We start from the raw sequence: 14513 nt of genomic DNA on the forward strand, positions 1-14513 counted from the left end.
TGTAATTAATTATTGACACATATAATTAATTCCTTCAAGAAATGAATTCATGTCCTTCAAGAAGACAGACAAATACAGCAAAAAAGGAAAACCGTAAAACACAAAGAGGCCAAATATGTGAAGAAATTCAAAGAAAGAACGATGTTACACTTTTCTCCCTCAAAAACAGGTGACACTGCTTAGCAATAGAGTCTGTTTCGGCCCTCTGACTACTTCAACTGAGGGAACAACTCAGACCAGCTCATGTTTGCCATACCAAGGTCATCATCATCAAGACTAGACAAGCTAATATCCAACAATATCTTGTTCAGGTTGTCGTTCAAGGTATCTGAGACGAGGCCCTCTGTGACTGAGGGATTGGCTGGTGTGGCGCCTCCTCCCCACATAAGCTTTCCGGAGTACCTACTTATGAAATATCCGGTGGGCAACTCTGCTGGTCCAGTCACTCTGGACGGAGCGGATGTGAGAAGCTCACTTGGGGAGTTAAACAGAGGCAAGTCTTTAAAGGGAGTGCTGCTGAAGCTGAAGGTGGTGTTGTCGTGTTGTGGAGTAACTGTGGGACCACCTGGTGTATGAACAGGAAAAAACATCAAACGGTAATTGAAACTGTATCATCCCTGCAATCTATTTAACTATGTTACATTTTCCCCCTCATGTTGTAGCCAGAACCCTCCAGCAGCAAAGCAGATGTAAAAGAAACTTGAAGTTAAATGCTCCTAAACTACTGCAAAAAGGAGGTCCGAATAAGCCTCCAATAAGAAATTTTAAATGACAGCATCAAGTGGGCCTTATTTGAAGTTGTTTTGGTATAATACCAGATATGCTTCTGAATAGTTGGGTAAAACAGACAACCAGAGTAAATTTCTAGAGCACTAGGAGCGTGATATTTCTTCCTACATCAACAGCCTCGCCTTCTATTGAGAGAAATCCTCTTCAATATGGAATAGTTGGATGGTTTAAATAGTGTCAGATCTAGATTTGTTTCTGTCTTGCTGCTTTGGTGTGGACCTAATCACGTAGTGTTTACACAAAGAAAAAAAAGGAAAAAGAAACAGGTGACACTGCTTAGCCATAGAATGTGTTTCGGCCCTCTGACTACTTCAACTGAGGGATGAACTCAGACCAGCTGATGTTCGCCATACCAAAGTCGTCATGATCCAGACCAGAGAAGCTAACATCCACAAATATCTTGCTCAGGCTGTCGTTCGTGGTATCCAAGACGAGGCCCTCTGTGATTGAGCGACTGGCTGGTGTGGAACTGCCTCCCTGCAGAAGCTCTCTGGAGCAGCTACTTTTGGGGCGTTCGGTGGGCGACTCTGCTGGTCCGCTCACTCTGGAGGGAGCAGATGTGAGCAGCTCTCTTGGGGAGTTAAACAGAGGCAAGTCTTTAAAGGGAGTGCTGCTGAAGCTGAAGGTGGTGTAGTCATGTTGTGGAGTAACTGTGGGACCACCTGGTGTACGACTAGGGCTGAAGTCCAGAATATTTTGGCTTCCTTTGCCCACCGGGGTCACTTTAAAAGACGCAACATAAGAAGGTGCCATGCTGGGGGTGGATGAGGTCAAATGGCTGCTACTTTTTATCGGGGTTTTGAATGAAAACTCCCTATCTGGGCTTTCCTGCCCATGCTTGGCTTCATCCAGCTCAATATGTGGATTGTCCTGGAATGTCGAAGCATCAGAGGCTACGCCAGAGTCAAAGAAATTACTTTCGTGGCAGAGGTGAACAGGCTCTTCATTCACAGAGAGAACCAAACGTTGTTTGCGCTGTGAGCTGCTGGCTTGTCTCTTTGGAGGAGCTTTGGGGGTCTCGCATTTAATTGGAACACATACCAGCTCCTCCTTCACTTCTACCCTAAAGTCCGTATTCTTCTGAGGAGATATCATCACAGCTGGGGAATCACTTTGTGTCACCTGTCAGACATGCAACCATTCCCATTAAAATCTTAGTGGTATGGGTGAAGTTTATACTCATCTCTATGCACATAATGTTGTCAATGTAAACTGTAGGGAGTTCCAAGAAATACTTGTTTTGAAAAGCAGTTTGCAACTTGTATAGCTTATGAAGTAAAACAACAACAACACGTTTTTAAAAAGCTGAAATATATGAGAAATTCCTTACTTTCGGTGCTATGCGGACTCTCTTTGCTCCTCGTGAATTGTTCCCATTCTGCTGGGAGCAGGGCGGAGGAAAAGGAGTAGAAGTGGATGACAGATAGACAGAAGGAGTGACAGGGAGCTGTATGGGCACCAAGCAGGAATCAGTTCGAGGCAGAAGAGGTTTCATCTTTCTCTCTGAACACAGAAAACACAACAACATAACATTGCACTACACATTTCCAAACTAAACAGCAATTTGCCAACCTCTGACTTTTCTCAAGTCTCAAATTTATAAAACGACTCATACATTTCTCTTAACTCACCAGAGCTAGTTGGTGTTTTTCTTGCATCTGGAAGTGTCCTCTTTTGGTGCTGTGAAAAGTAAGATGAGACATAAATTATATCAGTTAGGAGCCTTACTGTGCTGTCACCTAACAACACTTGTAACTTGGCGTTCTGTCCAAAATTTGTCCCTTGATAACTGACCCTACATCTTTACCCTTATGAGAGGAATAAAAGTTTTATGATTGTATGGATACCAGACATTAGAAGAAACAAGTGCTCTTAAAGCACATCAGTCTATCAGACTGACTTCAGCCTCTCTGCTTCCCTGCTGCTCTCTTGTCTCCTCCTGCAACAAAAACAGGTGTAGCTACAACCTGTGGGTCTGAAAGTCTGGTGAGAAATGAATTCATGAACATTCAGATTTTTCTGAGAGTGCGATTTGAAGATGGCTCCTGAAGAACTAAAAGAAAAAAAATAAAGAAAGGGGGTAAATCAGTCTTACTTGATTAGCCAGTAAAAGCATTGGCACAGGAACAGTGGCAGACATTGGATCACAGCCCGGCTACAGAGAGAGATGTGAAGTGAGATTAGGGGGAAAAAACAAAACAAAAAAACAACATGAGGAGTCTCAAAACACTCTCAAGGTGTCAGACATAAAACAAACAAACAATTGAAAAATAAGGATTCAAGGAAAATCATTATATAAACACAAGGTAAAACAATAAGCATTTAACAAGCATTCTTGCAACAAAACATTCAGGCCAAGTAACACAAATGTTCCCAGATATCACCGATGTAAAAGCAATGAGTCAGCTGCACTCACCTTGTACACATGATCAAGTGTGAGGCATCGATTGGCTTCAGGTCGGATAGTCCAGAAAGACATTTTACCATCTGGAGACGTTTCACGAATGAACATGTCATGCAGAGAGAGGTTATGGCGGATGGAATTCTGCAATTATAAATAAAAAGAAAAAGTATTTGAAAACTGTTGTTTGCTGCAGAGCTGGAAACATATCACACTTTCAGCAGCTCTGAAGTACCTTCCAGCCTGGTTTGCCCACATCTCTATAGTAAGGGAAATTGTCCTCAATCCACATGTAAATCTCTTTGAGGGTCATCCTCCTGTTCTTTCTGCTATTGATAGCAAACTGGATCATGGCCATGTAGGAGTATGGTGGCCTCTCTGAAATGGGTTGCTCAGGAGTTTCTGCACTGGTATGTGTATTGTGTACCTATATGACAAAAAACAAACAAACAACAGTCAGTAAATTTGACAGCGTAACTATTTTCTGTAATCAGACTACTATTGCTGTCATTATAAATCACAGTCATGACCAATTGGTTAGGAAAGAGAGTTTAGGGGACATATAGCAACATGTTTGGGGTTAATGTTGCCTTCAGACAAGTTTGTGTCGGCACATAAAAGGAAAAAAAGCAGGTGACAAGAAAAAGCACTGAACCTGAAAAGTCTGTAAAGGGTTTTGGTTCTCCTTGCTGCTGAACTGCTTTGTAGAATTTGGCTCCAAGGTGCATGTGTTCATCCTGCCCAACCACTGAAGGTCCGTAAGGCTGTCATCAAAGGGACAGCGGTTTACATCCTTATTCACTAGTAAAGTAAAAGGGGAAAAAACATTGTTGCTTAAACAGAGGAAGAGTTAAATACAGATTATCAAATCAGACAGAGAGAAAAACAAGCACTAAATTCCACACTTATACTTTAAGTATTATCCTACACATTAAAAAACATTTTCCGTGCATGGTTTAATTTCAGTTAGAAGTTTGTCACCTGGGAAATTGTGTGTAGTTTCAGGTTTGACTTTATGTCCTTTTGTACTCCTTGTAGCAGCCCCTTCAGCAGCAGACTGAGAATCAGGTCCATAGTCCCACTTGTTGCCACTCCCACTTCCACTCAGAAGAATGAACTTGTTTGGGCCCTCGGCATCACATTTATTGCCTTTAGCTGTGAGGGCCCCAATAACACTTTGAAGATCTGCTGTTTCGGGACTGACAACCACCTGAGTATCAGACTTGGAAGGATGGTCCATGATGCGGATACCACCAGGATAGCTCTGAATGGCAGCTGGTTTTGACGGTTCTTTGGAGCCTGATTCTCCAGGCTGTGAATCAGTCGCATTTTGGTGAAAAGGCAGTTTTCTTCTTTTGAGAATCAGGGGTCTCGTCGGGCTCCGTCTCATGGTCAGATCATTGAAATGTGCCAAGTTGTTCAGGGGTATTCTGCACAAAAAATACAAACGAGCCTGAACAACGAAGATTAACTGTTACAACAAGAGTAAACAGTAACGGTAACGTTTACCTGGGAGATGGAAATTATCAAGTCAGCGCTCAAGTCAGTTACTGGCGTTAGCCATCAAGTCCGTTCACAGCAAATCAGTTTAGATCAACTCGGAAAACTCAAATAGTGATCATAATAAAATACTAAGCATGTAACACTAAACGGGTTAAATGTTATCTAGATAAAACTAAGCCATCCGCACCTTCTTTTTATATCGTCAACTCCTCACTTTAGCGGCTAATTTTCTTCAGTTAGTGACGATTTCCAGCTTGTAGAACAAAAGACGTTAGCCAATGTTTTTAACTGTATGAAACGTTCCCAGGATTATATTTATTAGCAATCAAGATATTCATATATAATAGCTACGACACAAGAGAATTTTTTGTCTGGATAACCATTTTAACAATTAATGAAACATTACCATATAACTTACATTACAGTTAAGTATTTTTCCCGATGTAACAAGTCAAAATATATTCTAGTGAAAACCTCAGTAGACTCAAATTACAACTTTAGACATAATTTGCGGTAAAACATACAGCATCGCTGCACATTCACTCCAGACATACTGCGCTATCCTGGGAACCACAGAACCATCCTGTGACTACATTACAAACAAATAAATGTAATTAAAATATAGTGATTTTACGGTAAAATTGACAGTTTTACTACAGATTTAAAGTAACTATTCCACACATGAAGTCTTGATTAGGTGATGAGATTAGAAATACTTTATGTATTCTATATTTGGTGAAATCCTTTGTTACACCTGTGAAAAGACTGATGACGTAATAATCATAAGAAGAAGAATATTTGGCAGATGACTCTGCCAGACAGATGTATTCTATTATAGAGAGTGAAAGCATACAATACGAAAGATTTTCTGCATGTGTGTTTATGGCAGTGGAGTGAATGAGAGATCCAGTTTCTAACTAATTCCAAAGCCAGCCTTCCTAATATGTTTCTTGACGCTTTCTTGGTGTCACCAGGTCTCATGCTGGCCCCCAGCAGACCACAGCAATGCTGACAGATTAAAAATGAAATTAAAAAGTTTTTGCTGCACACATTGAAGGATCTCAGCTTTCTGCTGTGGAGTGTTTTGGACAGTATTTCATACATCATCGTTATTTCATGAGTATTTTTGCTCTGTAAATTACAAGTTAACCCAACAGCCATTTATAATGACAAAACAGATTTAAATAAAAAAAAATTCCCAAGGCCTGGACCACTTTGTTCTGTTATCTCCCATTTATATTTTGTATAATAATAAAAGTGGGACCAAATGGGACCCAGTAAAATATAGCAGTGAGTGTTTTTGGTCTGTGTGCTATCCAGGAAGTTTAATCGCATGTTCTGAGGAGGACAGCGTCTGTCTAAACAACAAAAAGCAGAAGAAGAAGAAGCACCATTTAGCTGCCAGTTTAAAAGGAAGGACCAGAACACGGTGTCAAAAAAGAAAATACGGTACTATTCGTTTCTTCAGACGATAAGTGATAAGCTGTACCCAGTTCATAAAGCATGCTGATAAGGATTTGTTCATGTTGAGTCTAAGCAAGTCTCCTGTTTATCTAATAAATAACAGCGCCCTCTGCTGCTCCCAAGAAACATTGACAGAGTTTTAAGTGTAACGTCATTGCTGGTTCAGCTGGGGGCAAGGTTGCATCATTAACCACAAGCTGAAATCAGTGCAGAGCACTAAAGCATGACAGGTTACATCCAAAAACTGAAGCTTGGTGCCGCTCCTGCTTCTTTAAAACTCATTTTTAAGCCTCTGAGTCGAACCACTGAGATCACGTGGTCCAGCTTTGCTCGGGGTCGAGGAGCTGAGGGGTCAGGGTATGGGAAAAAGGAAGTGGGAATCTTTTTGGACACCAAATATCCAACTGTAGTCCTTACACTAGAGACGGCTTTTGATCTGACCACAGGCTTGGACAGTGTTGACACAACCAAACTAGACCCCGCAGTTGGGGGCAGGAAACTGCATCCCCTCTCCACTTTCTCATGATTGAACGCTGATGTGGCAAAAGCACATGAAGTCTTCACTCAGGGTAAATAACTGCACTTGGACGCCTTCTCTTGAAGCCACGACAAAGAGAGAAACTTGTCAAGACTCTCAAGTACACACACACACACACATCCTTTGGGGATGAAAGAAAAGTGTCAGCATCAAGGCACAGTCTTACCCTTAAAGGAGGGAAGCAGTTGGGCCATTCCTGGGCCAGAGTAGGAGAGAAGACAGATAGCATCTTGGGAATCTGTATACAGTGATGTGAGTCATGTGTGCAGTGTGTAGTACCTACGTATGCCTAACATTTATCGCAGGGAGAGTGGTGTTTATAGTGTCGGACACAGGCGAGCAGGCACCTGGCTTCTTTTATTGTCAAAATGCGTACTCCCTTTGGGTCTGCTTGCTGATGAGCTGTTCAGGGGTGTCAAACATAAAGCGCAGGGGCCAGAATCGGTTTGGGAAAGACTCCAATCCAGCCCACTGGACAAAATAGTTCCAGTTTTTCTGCTATTTACTACAGAAAGGTCTGTATCTATACCAAATAGAAAAAAGTGCAAAAAAAAGCACTTTTTCTGTAATTTTACACATTTATCAAGTTTCACTGGTTCACTCCACTTCAGACCAAAGTGGGCTGTATGCAGCATATGATGTAAAATGACTTTGATGTGTCAGTTCTAGATGGATAATGAATTTTGACTATTTTTAGTCTCTACTTCAGTCTACTGTGTTGCGTAGGAAGCCTCTTTATTCATGCATATTTCTACATAATTTCACCTGCTTTGTTTTACAGCAGGGTTGTCACTATAGCCAGGTTTTTACTATGCTTGTGAATTATTTTTTTTAATGAGACATAAATATCCACTCATTTTCATATATCATAATATTGTAAATATTTGTGTAATTGCTCTTTTTGTAATCTTTTGTATAGTTTTAGTAACCTCTTCCACAAACTTCTATTTGCTCCTTTTTCTAAAACAGACACCATCAAAATTGCGACGACATTATGCTGTTGCTCAAGCTTTAAAAATGAGGTGATTCACAAACCAGTGGGTGGAGGGGCAGTGGCTAAATCATCAGCTTAAAACTAACCTTTAAAAATGACCCAAAAGGCACAGAAAGCAAATTTACAGTCTAGTGACAAATTAGGTGTGGTGAAGCCTTGCAGGCAGCTAGTGGTTGTGTTAGAGTGGGTTCCGTCTGTCAGCTTAAGCTTTCTATCTCATTATAATGGATAAAGACTTAAGAATATTCTCAGTCTTTGTGGCAAAATGTAAACATGCTCTTTTTCTGCGGTAAATCTGTGCATTTTAATGTAAAAGTCTGTGGAGCGTGGGACCAGCCGCAGCACTTTTCTTTAACTCTTTCCCTCTTAGGCAGCTAAATACAGTAACCCTTCTTTCTCTTTTTCTGAACCAAGATGTTTCTGCCATGTTTCAGCCCTGCTTCTAGAACAAAACGGCTGAGAGGGCATGAGAAATTAATGAGATTGATCTCTGCCTTCACAGCTACGAGGGCTAAAGAAGGAAAAACCTATTTTTAGTTCATGGTCATCAAACCACATTTTTATTTCTATATATGCTGAAGGGTCAAAACTCATCACTAAGGGTGAAGATGTCTATATGTGGCAAAGAGTTAAGGGTAAGATAACAATTGTGGTACTGCTGGGGATTGAACCCAGGACCTTCTGCGTGTAAAGCAGATGTGATAACCACTACACTACAGAACCAGATGGGCTGCCAGTGATTGTTTTTACCTGATGGGTTGAATCCCCTGCTGCTGATTCCTTATATGTGGAAATATGTACATTCTGTGCTTCAGCTTGAAGGGGATGTTAAATGATCAAAAAAATAAAAATAAAAATACTGTAAAATGCAACTTTAAATCCACCAGAAGTAATTTCAGAGCAGAATATTAAGAACAAAGCAATTTGAAATGAATAAAGGCACACAGCAGGCGTTTGACACTTTCCCCCTAATGCTCTTGTGTTGACAAATTGAGCCTGCTTCTGTGAGGAGTCGTTATATGACAGACCTAGTCCAGAACCCAGTCTGCCTTTCTATTTACCTTTCATTTTATGCGTGACAAGTCTGAAGACTTTATTAGCCAACAGATAAATCAGAGGGATGTAGCTATCGACTAGCAGTGCCAATATCTACAAAAGAGACAAACAGAGGAAACACTGAGTGGGAACCCGGAGCTGAATGACAAGCTTTCCGATAACCCCGTGTTTGTGTTATTGGTCTCAACAGCAACCCCCCCATTACTGTCTGCATGCATGCTAAGACTCTTGAATTGTCCCTGATTTCCTGCTGTGTTCAGCAGTTCACGAAAGCAGACAGTCCTTCTGTGTTACTGTCAAATTCATCTTACAGTATCCAGACCACTCAACCATTTACACCCTGAGATTACTGCTTCGGGTAGAGATATTTTCAGCTTCGACTCGGCCAGAAAGCTGAAAAACGTACACAATCACATCATAAGTTGAGGTAAATACACAATAGATAAAAAAAAAAAATCACATCATAGATCTGAAGAGATCCAATCTCTTAAATCCCTCATGCACTCAGGGGCTGATTGCTTTAGAAGAGGTGCAGAGCTTGCAGAAGGAGGAGATTCTGCAGTCATCCAGTTAAAAGAGCCAGTAATAAATAAAGACCATACCATATATGTGCATTTCCTCTCCATGGACTTATGGAAACACATCACCTGGAGGAGCAACCCCTTGACCTTGTCTTGTCACAGCACTCTGAGCATGAGACAACGTTCTCAGATTTACAGGGGAGGAGATGCTGCTCCTGGCTGGCCATAGTGTTTCATTTGACCATAATAGGCCTTGTAGTGGTTGAAAAAGTGTGTGCCGGTAATCAAAGTTTCCCTGAGCAGAAGGACAAGATTGGCTAAAACCAAGTAGACGGAGAGAGGTCTGGAGGGGCGCACAAAGGTTTTGTAAGGTATACAGAAGTACGGTTGTCATGGTGATGACGGGAAACTCTTTTGTGCTTACGAGGCAGAAAAGTGTCTTCCCCTGGGAAACAGATGTGAGGCCAATGAATCTGCTAGTCAAAAGAAATACAGCTTACCTTTTATATCCATAAATTGTAATTTCCCTCAGTGTTACGCTTACTCCCATATCTTCAGCTTATGTTCTGTTCCTTTCTCGCATTTCTAGGTTTACACAGAAGTTTTAATGTTACCTTGTTGCCTGGTTGCCTCATTTTGTGTAAGCACTTTCATCTGCTTTTAAATTAAACCCTAATGACTAACAAAGAGATTCTGAAATTCCAAAAATATAAAAATAAAACTGGACAAATCAAGCTTTTTTGAGCTTGTGTTTCACATGAAATTTAGCATTTCAGAGCAACATGCTGTATGCAAGAATTATAAGAGCTGGAAAACGAGACCCTCATTTAGTTTTGGTCTGCTATTTTTAACCTTTTGCATTTGCATTTTACAGTAGGCTTGCACACGCGTCAGACTTTCCAATACACTACTTATACAACTAACAAATGGGCAACAGCCCTTGCAGTCTTTCTGTCACATTCAGACCTCTACTAAGAAACAACAATCCCAAGGTGGTGCACCAACGCACCACAAAGGGGGGATTTCCTGACAGTGGCACAAAGTCGCCCCTGTACCAAAATGGCTGCCTCCTCCTCCTTTCTGCCTCTCGTCGTGCCATGGCAGCAGTAAATATTGATGTCTGGCTGACTGGATAACAGCTCACAGCACTAAAATGTAGCCTGATATTGAACCCTGGTTTGGACTCGAGCCCCTTCTATTAATTTGGCTATTTCAGCATGCATTTACCACATAGCAGTGGGTCTTGCAGCTGTCCCATGCTCTGTCAACTTCCATCTGGCCTTGGAGTTGGAGCTGCAGTATAAGTCAGAATGCAGCCCAGCACTGTAATTTCTCCTCTCAGAATGCAGTTTGTCGCCCAGCAGTAATAAGACTAGAACCAAATAGACAAAAAATTATGTCATTGCCCTTTTCTTTGAGTTCTTGAGCAAAGGAAATGCAAACATGAGTTCTCAAATATGTCTGATTCATATCAGTATAATCAGGCAAAATTAGATATGACTGGTGTGGGTTTGGGCAGTATATTGTTGTTTTTGAAACTGTCAACTTTTATATGCATTTTTTAGAGCTTTCTATGCTTCCTATGCACTCCCGTTTAGTAACAATACCTGATATTTTCATTCTGTTTTCAGTCCAGTGTCATCTACAGTGTATATACTCTTTAAATATGACTGTAAGTTGGTCACAAAGAAGGGATCTCTTTCTGAGGGCTCTCTGGGACATGCAAAAATACAGTGTGTTCTCATCCTTTATAATATGATTATCAATACACTATGCCTGAAGATAACCATACAGAAAAACAATTACATTTTCTTTTAACTTTTTTAGCAGTTGTTTGAGGCACGCATGAGGCACTTGGTAACCACTGGAAATACCACATAAAGTAATAGAAAATATTATATATATATATATATATATATATATATATACATATATTAGTTAATTGTACACCACTGCACCACTACACTTGTGATGCACAACATGGGTATTGCACATTCATTATTTTGGGCCTTACATAAATAAATTTGACTTGACTGGTTTGACTTATGATACTTTTGTAGTTAATAAAGAGGGAAACAAACCAAAGTATTTCACCTTTATTAATTTAATTCAACAGGCTCAAGTTATACCCACCAGCCACTTCATTAGGTACACCTGCTGCTCAGTCGCATGGCAGCAACTCATTCACTTATGTACATAAATGTGGTCAAGATGACCTGCTAAATTTCAAACCAAGCATCAGAATCTAAATCCAATAGAACACCTTTTAGATGTTGTGGAAGAAAAGATCCACATCATGGATGTGACGAGTCTGCAGGAACTGTGTGCTATCATGTCAATATGGACCAAAATGTCAGAGGAAGTTCTGAAGGCAAAATAGGGTCCAACCAGGTACCAGTGAGGTGTAACTAATGAAACGGCCACTGGGTGTAGATTTAACAACCGCAAAAGCTATTTGTTCAAACTGTTAGCTGTTTTATATTGGTGGTAACCGCAGTTTGTGAAATATCAGCTAAATACTACCTTCTTTTTGACATGCAGAAATTCCTCTGTATTACACAAGACTTTTGAAATTGAGCAATTAAACGTGACTACAGACGAGGCCTGAATTTTGTGCTCTTATTCTGAAAGGGGGGAAAGTAATTGATGATATAAATCATTTAAATCGAATAGTGCTCATTTGTTTATTTGTTCGATGTTAAACTTTAATTCTAATTCTAATGTGTTCAAGTTAAAAGTTGTGACTTTTTTTCTTTCAGGTAAGGCTATAAAAAAGGCAATTTCAGAAATTTGTTGACTTTATTTAAACTAACAGCACTGTAACGTGGAATCAGATTTGGCTCATGAAAGCAAAATGTGCCCGTTCAGCTGACTCAAAAAGGCTGATCATGTATTTCAGACAGGCTTATTGTTTCCAGAGAAGGCTGAGGAGCTAACTTGAAAAGCTGAATTCATGCTGCTCGTCTGGCATCAGCACAGGGACAAAACTGGCCAACATAACAACCTTTTTCATTCTCCATTTATCTGTGCTGTCACGTAAAGCACCGGTACTTCCCCTCAATCAATCTCTCTCACTTGCACACGCTCAGTTCGCCCACACCGTCTTCACTATCACCCTCCTTCATCTCCTGCTCCATCTCACTCTTTCTCTGTGTGTGTGTTTGTGTCTGTCTGCGTGTGTGGGGGTGGACTCTGGTCAAGGTTCATGTGTGAGGCAACGGGGTGAGAATGGGACCATGTGGGGTCTGGCTGACACTGGCAGTAGTACATCCAGAGAGGGTCATCACAAGACAGCAAAGACTTCCTTATTCTACTTTTTCTTTTTCCTCTCCTCTCTGAAGTGCTTCTATCAGATGGGCTCTGAAACGCTGAAACAACGTCATGCAATACAATAATGAATATGATCACTGTCAGCAGCTGGGACCTCCTCATCCCTCTGTTTCTCGGCTCGCTCCAAAAGAACATGATAAGCGCTTGTTAGAACGCGTGCTTTCTTTCTCTCCAAAGCACATACAGCAGTTGCTTTCATTGCCATGCCACTGTCTTGTGTTTTGTGTATTTTTCCTTCACTATCTTAGTCTGTTTGTTGCAGTATTGTGCTCAGTCACTCCGTGTTCCAGGCTCCCAGGAGGAAAAGGAGACGAGGCTGGGAAGCTTTGATGGGAAAGTGGGCCAGCGCTCTCAGCCCTCCACTGGAGAGCTCCTTAAAAGGCCTGGAGAGATGATGTCGTGGACTCTTTCCTTTTCTCCCCTTGTGTTTTTTTTCCTCCCTCCTGCAGCAGCGGAGAAGCCCGGCAGCAGAGCGAAGGCTTTGGCCAAACTCATCATGCACATGAGTGAAACACACGACACTGATGACTTCACTGAGCTGAAATAAGGCTTCCATCCATCACAAGTCTGGAAAGGCTTGTTATGAAAGATAGGATTTCCCGGAGTGGGAGTTATTCTACCTTGTTGTACTGTGTTTGAACACTTTTTCGCTCTTTCTATTTCTGCGTTACTAAATATTGTGGAAGTGCTGCAAAGTTCCCTTTATTTTCATGCAAAAGCAAAAATCGGGAGGAAATGGTATACCATGAGAGCAACGAGAGATGCAGAAGTAGGCTTTTGTAATTGGCTGTTGGTTAAGAGTGAAACCTTATATTTAGACACTTTTTGCATACGTCGACTTGAACTGTTGCATCACACCAATCAGAATGCCCCAAAGACATTAAGCAGCGCATGTCTTGTCACGCAGCTGCCGGTCCTTATGTGTTTAAGCAAGCTACAGTAATTTTTTCCATCCTATCCTGTGCACTAAGGTTCAAGAACCACTTCGTGTACACAGTGCGTGGAAGGCAAAAAGCAGATCCCTGTGCCCCCGCTAACCCCTCACAGACCATCATCTCAGAGGCTTTTGCCAGGTGAGCTCGCCTGAGACGCATCAGGCACGTGTGGGCGAGCTCTTCACCCTCTCCTCACAAGGCTTTAATCTACGAGCCATCTGCTGTTATCTGGGGAATGTTCTCCACACACTTCATGGACATATATGTACCAGCGCTTTGACGTCTTTGCTATTTTTAGCACCAGCCCGCCACTGGAGGTTGTTATGATGATGTCATGCAGGCTTTCAAAATAGATCTGATTGTTTATCTTGGGTTACACTTCCTGTCTTCTTTTCATGTCCTGTTTGTTTGTGTCTGTTTATCTGTCCAACTGCTCGTCTTGTTTTGCAGGGACTTGTTTTGCCGGTCTTGCGTCTTGAGTTTAATTGTACAGTCTTCTCAAAGCAAAGTTACCTTTTTTCTTTTTTTCTTTGTTTTTTTTTTTCAGATCAGATCTCCCTTGTTAATGTTAATTCTGTGTAAAATTCCTATCTAGACTTCCAAAGAAATTACGTTTAAACGAGCAGTTAAACATTTAGGGAAATACTCCTATTTGCTTTGCAGTAGGGAGGTCAATGTGAGCTAAAACACAAGATTTGATCACTGATGCCCACACATTTGTGCAATAGATATTGCTAAAAGTGTCAGCACTCACTTAGCTCCTATGCTTCAGCCAGAAGGGAGTAAGTGTAAATATGTAGCTGGAGCATAGACTGTATATAAAAGACAGATACAGCCATTCTTTCCAAAGACCAGCAGAAGCCAACGTTTCCAGTTAGGAAATAAGGAAGAAAGACTCTTCCTCTTACTTTAATTTTTTTTTTTTTTTTGTGCACAAATTTTGTGCTAGCTGAAAACAAAGACCTTCTAAGAAAAAGTATTT

At 41.1% G+C, this 14513-nt stretch overlaps 1 protein-coding gene and 1 non-coding gene across 2 annotated transcripts; both read right to left on the bottom strand.

Moving 5' to 3' along the window:
* Nucleotides 1-1095: 1095 nt before the first annotated feature.
* On the bottom strand, nt 1096-4580 carry LOC134616046 (forkhead box protein M1-like). The gene is made up of 8 exons (XM_063460818.1): nt 4142-4580; nt 3846-3991; nt 3426-3617; nt 3206-3334; nt 2885-2944; nt 2421-2469; nt 2120-2292; nt 1096-1911 (listed from the first exon to the last, which is right to left on the bottom strand). The coding sequence occupies exons 1-8, from the start codon at nt 4578-4580 to the stop codon at nt 1096-1098; spliced, it is 2004 nt and encodes a 667-aa protein (XP_063316888.1).
* Nucleotides 4581-8339: 3759 nt separating this feature from the next.
* On the bottom strand, nt 8340-8412 carry trnav-uac (transfer RNA valine (anticodon UAC)). Its single transcript has one exon. It is a non-coding gene; the product is annotated as a tRNA-Val (tRNA).
* Nucleotides 8413-14513: the final 6101 nt, after the last annotated feature.

The sequence above is a fragment of the Pelmatolapia mariae genome, linkage group LG17 (genome assembly GCF_036321145.2).
Source record: "Pelmatolapia mariae isolate MD_Pm_ZW linkage group LG17, Pm_UMD_F_2, whole genome shotgun sequence".
In the NCBI taxonomy this organism is placed as follows: Eukaryota; Metazoa; Chordata; class Actinopteri; order Cichliformes; family Cichlidae; genus Pelmatolapia; species Pelmatolapia mariae.

Excerpts from the sequence above, each read along its gene's own strand:
- LOC134616046 (XM_063460818.1), bottom strand. The coding sequence starts at position 4,580 with ATGAGACGGAGCCCGACGAGACCCCTGATTCTCAAAAGAAGAAAACTG. Across the intron at positions 3,618-3,845 it reads ACCCTTTACAGACTTTTCAG|GTACACAATACACATACCAG; the intron begins GTTCAGTGCTTT and ends TTTGTCATATAG. Across the intron at positions 3,335-3,425 it reads TGGGCAAACCAGGCTGGAAG|AATTCCATCCGCCATAACCT; the intron begins GTACTTCAGAGC and ends TTATAATTGCAG.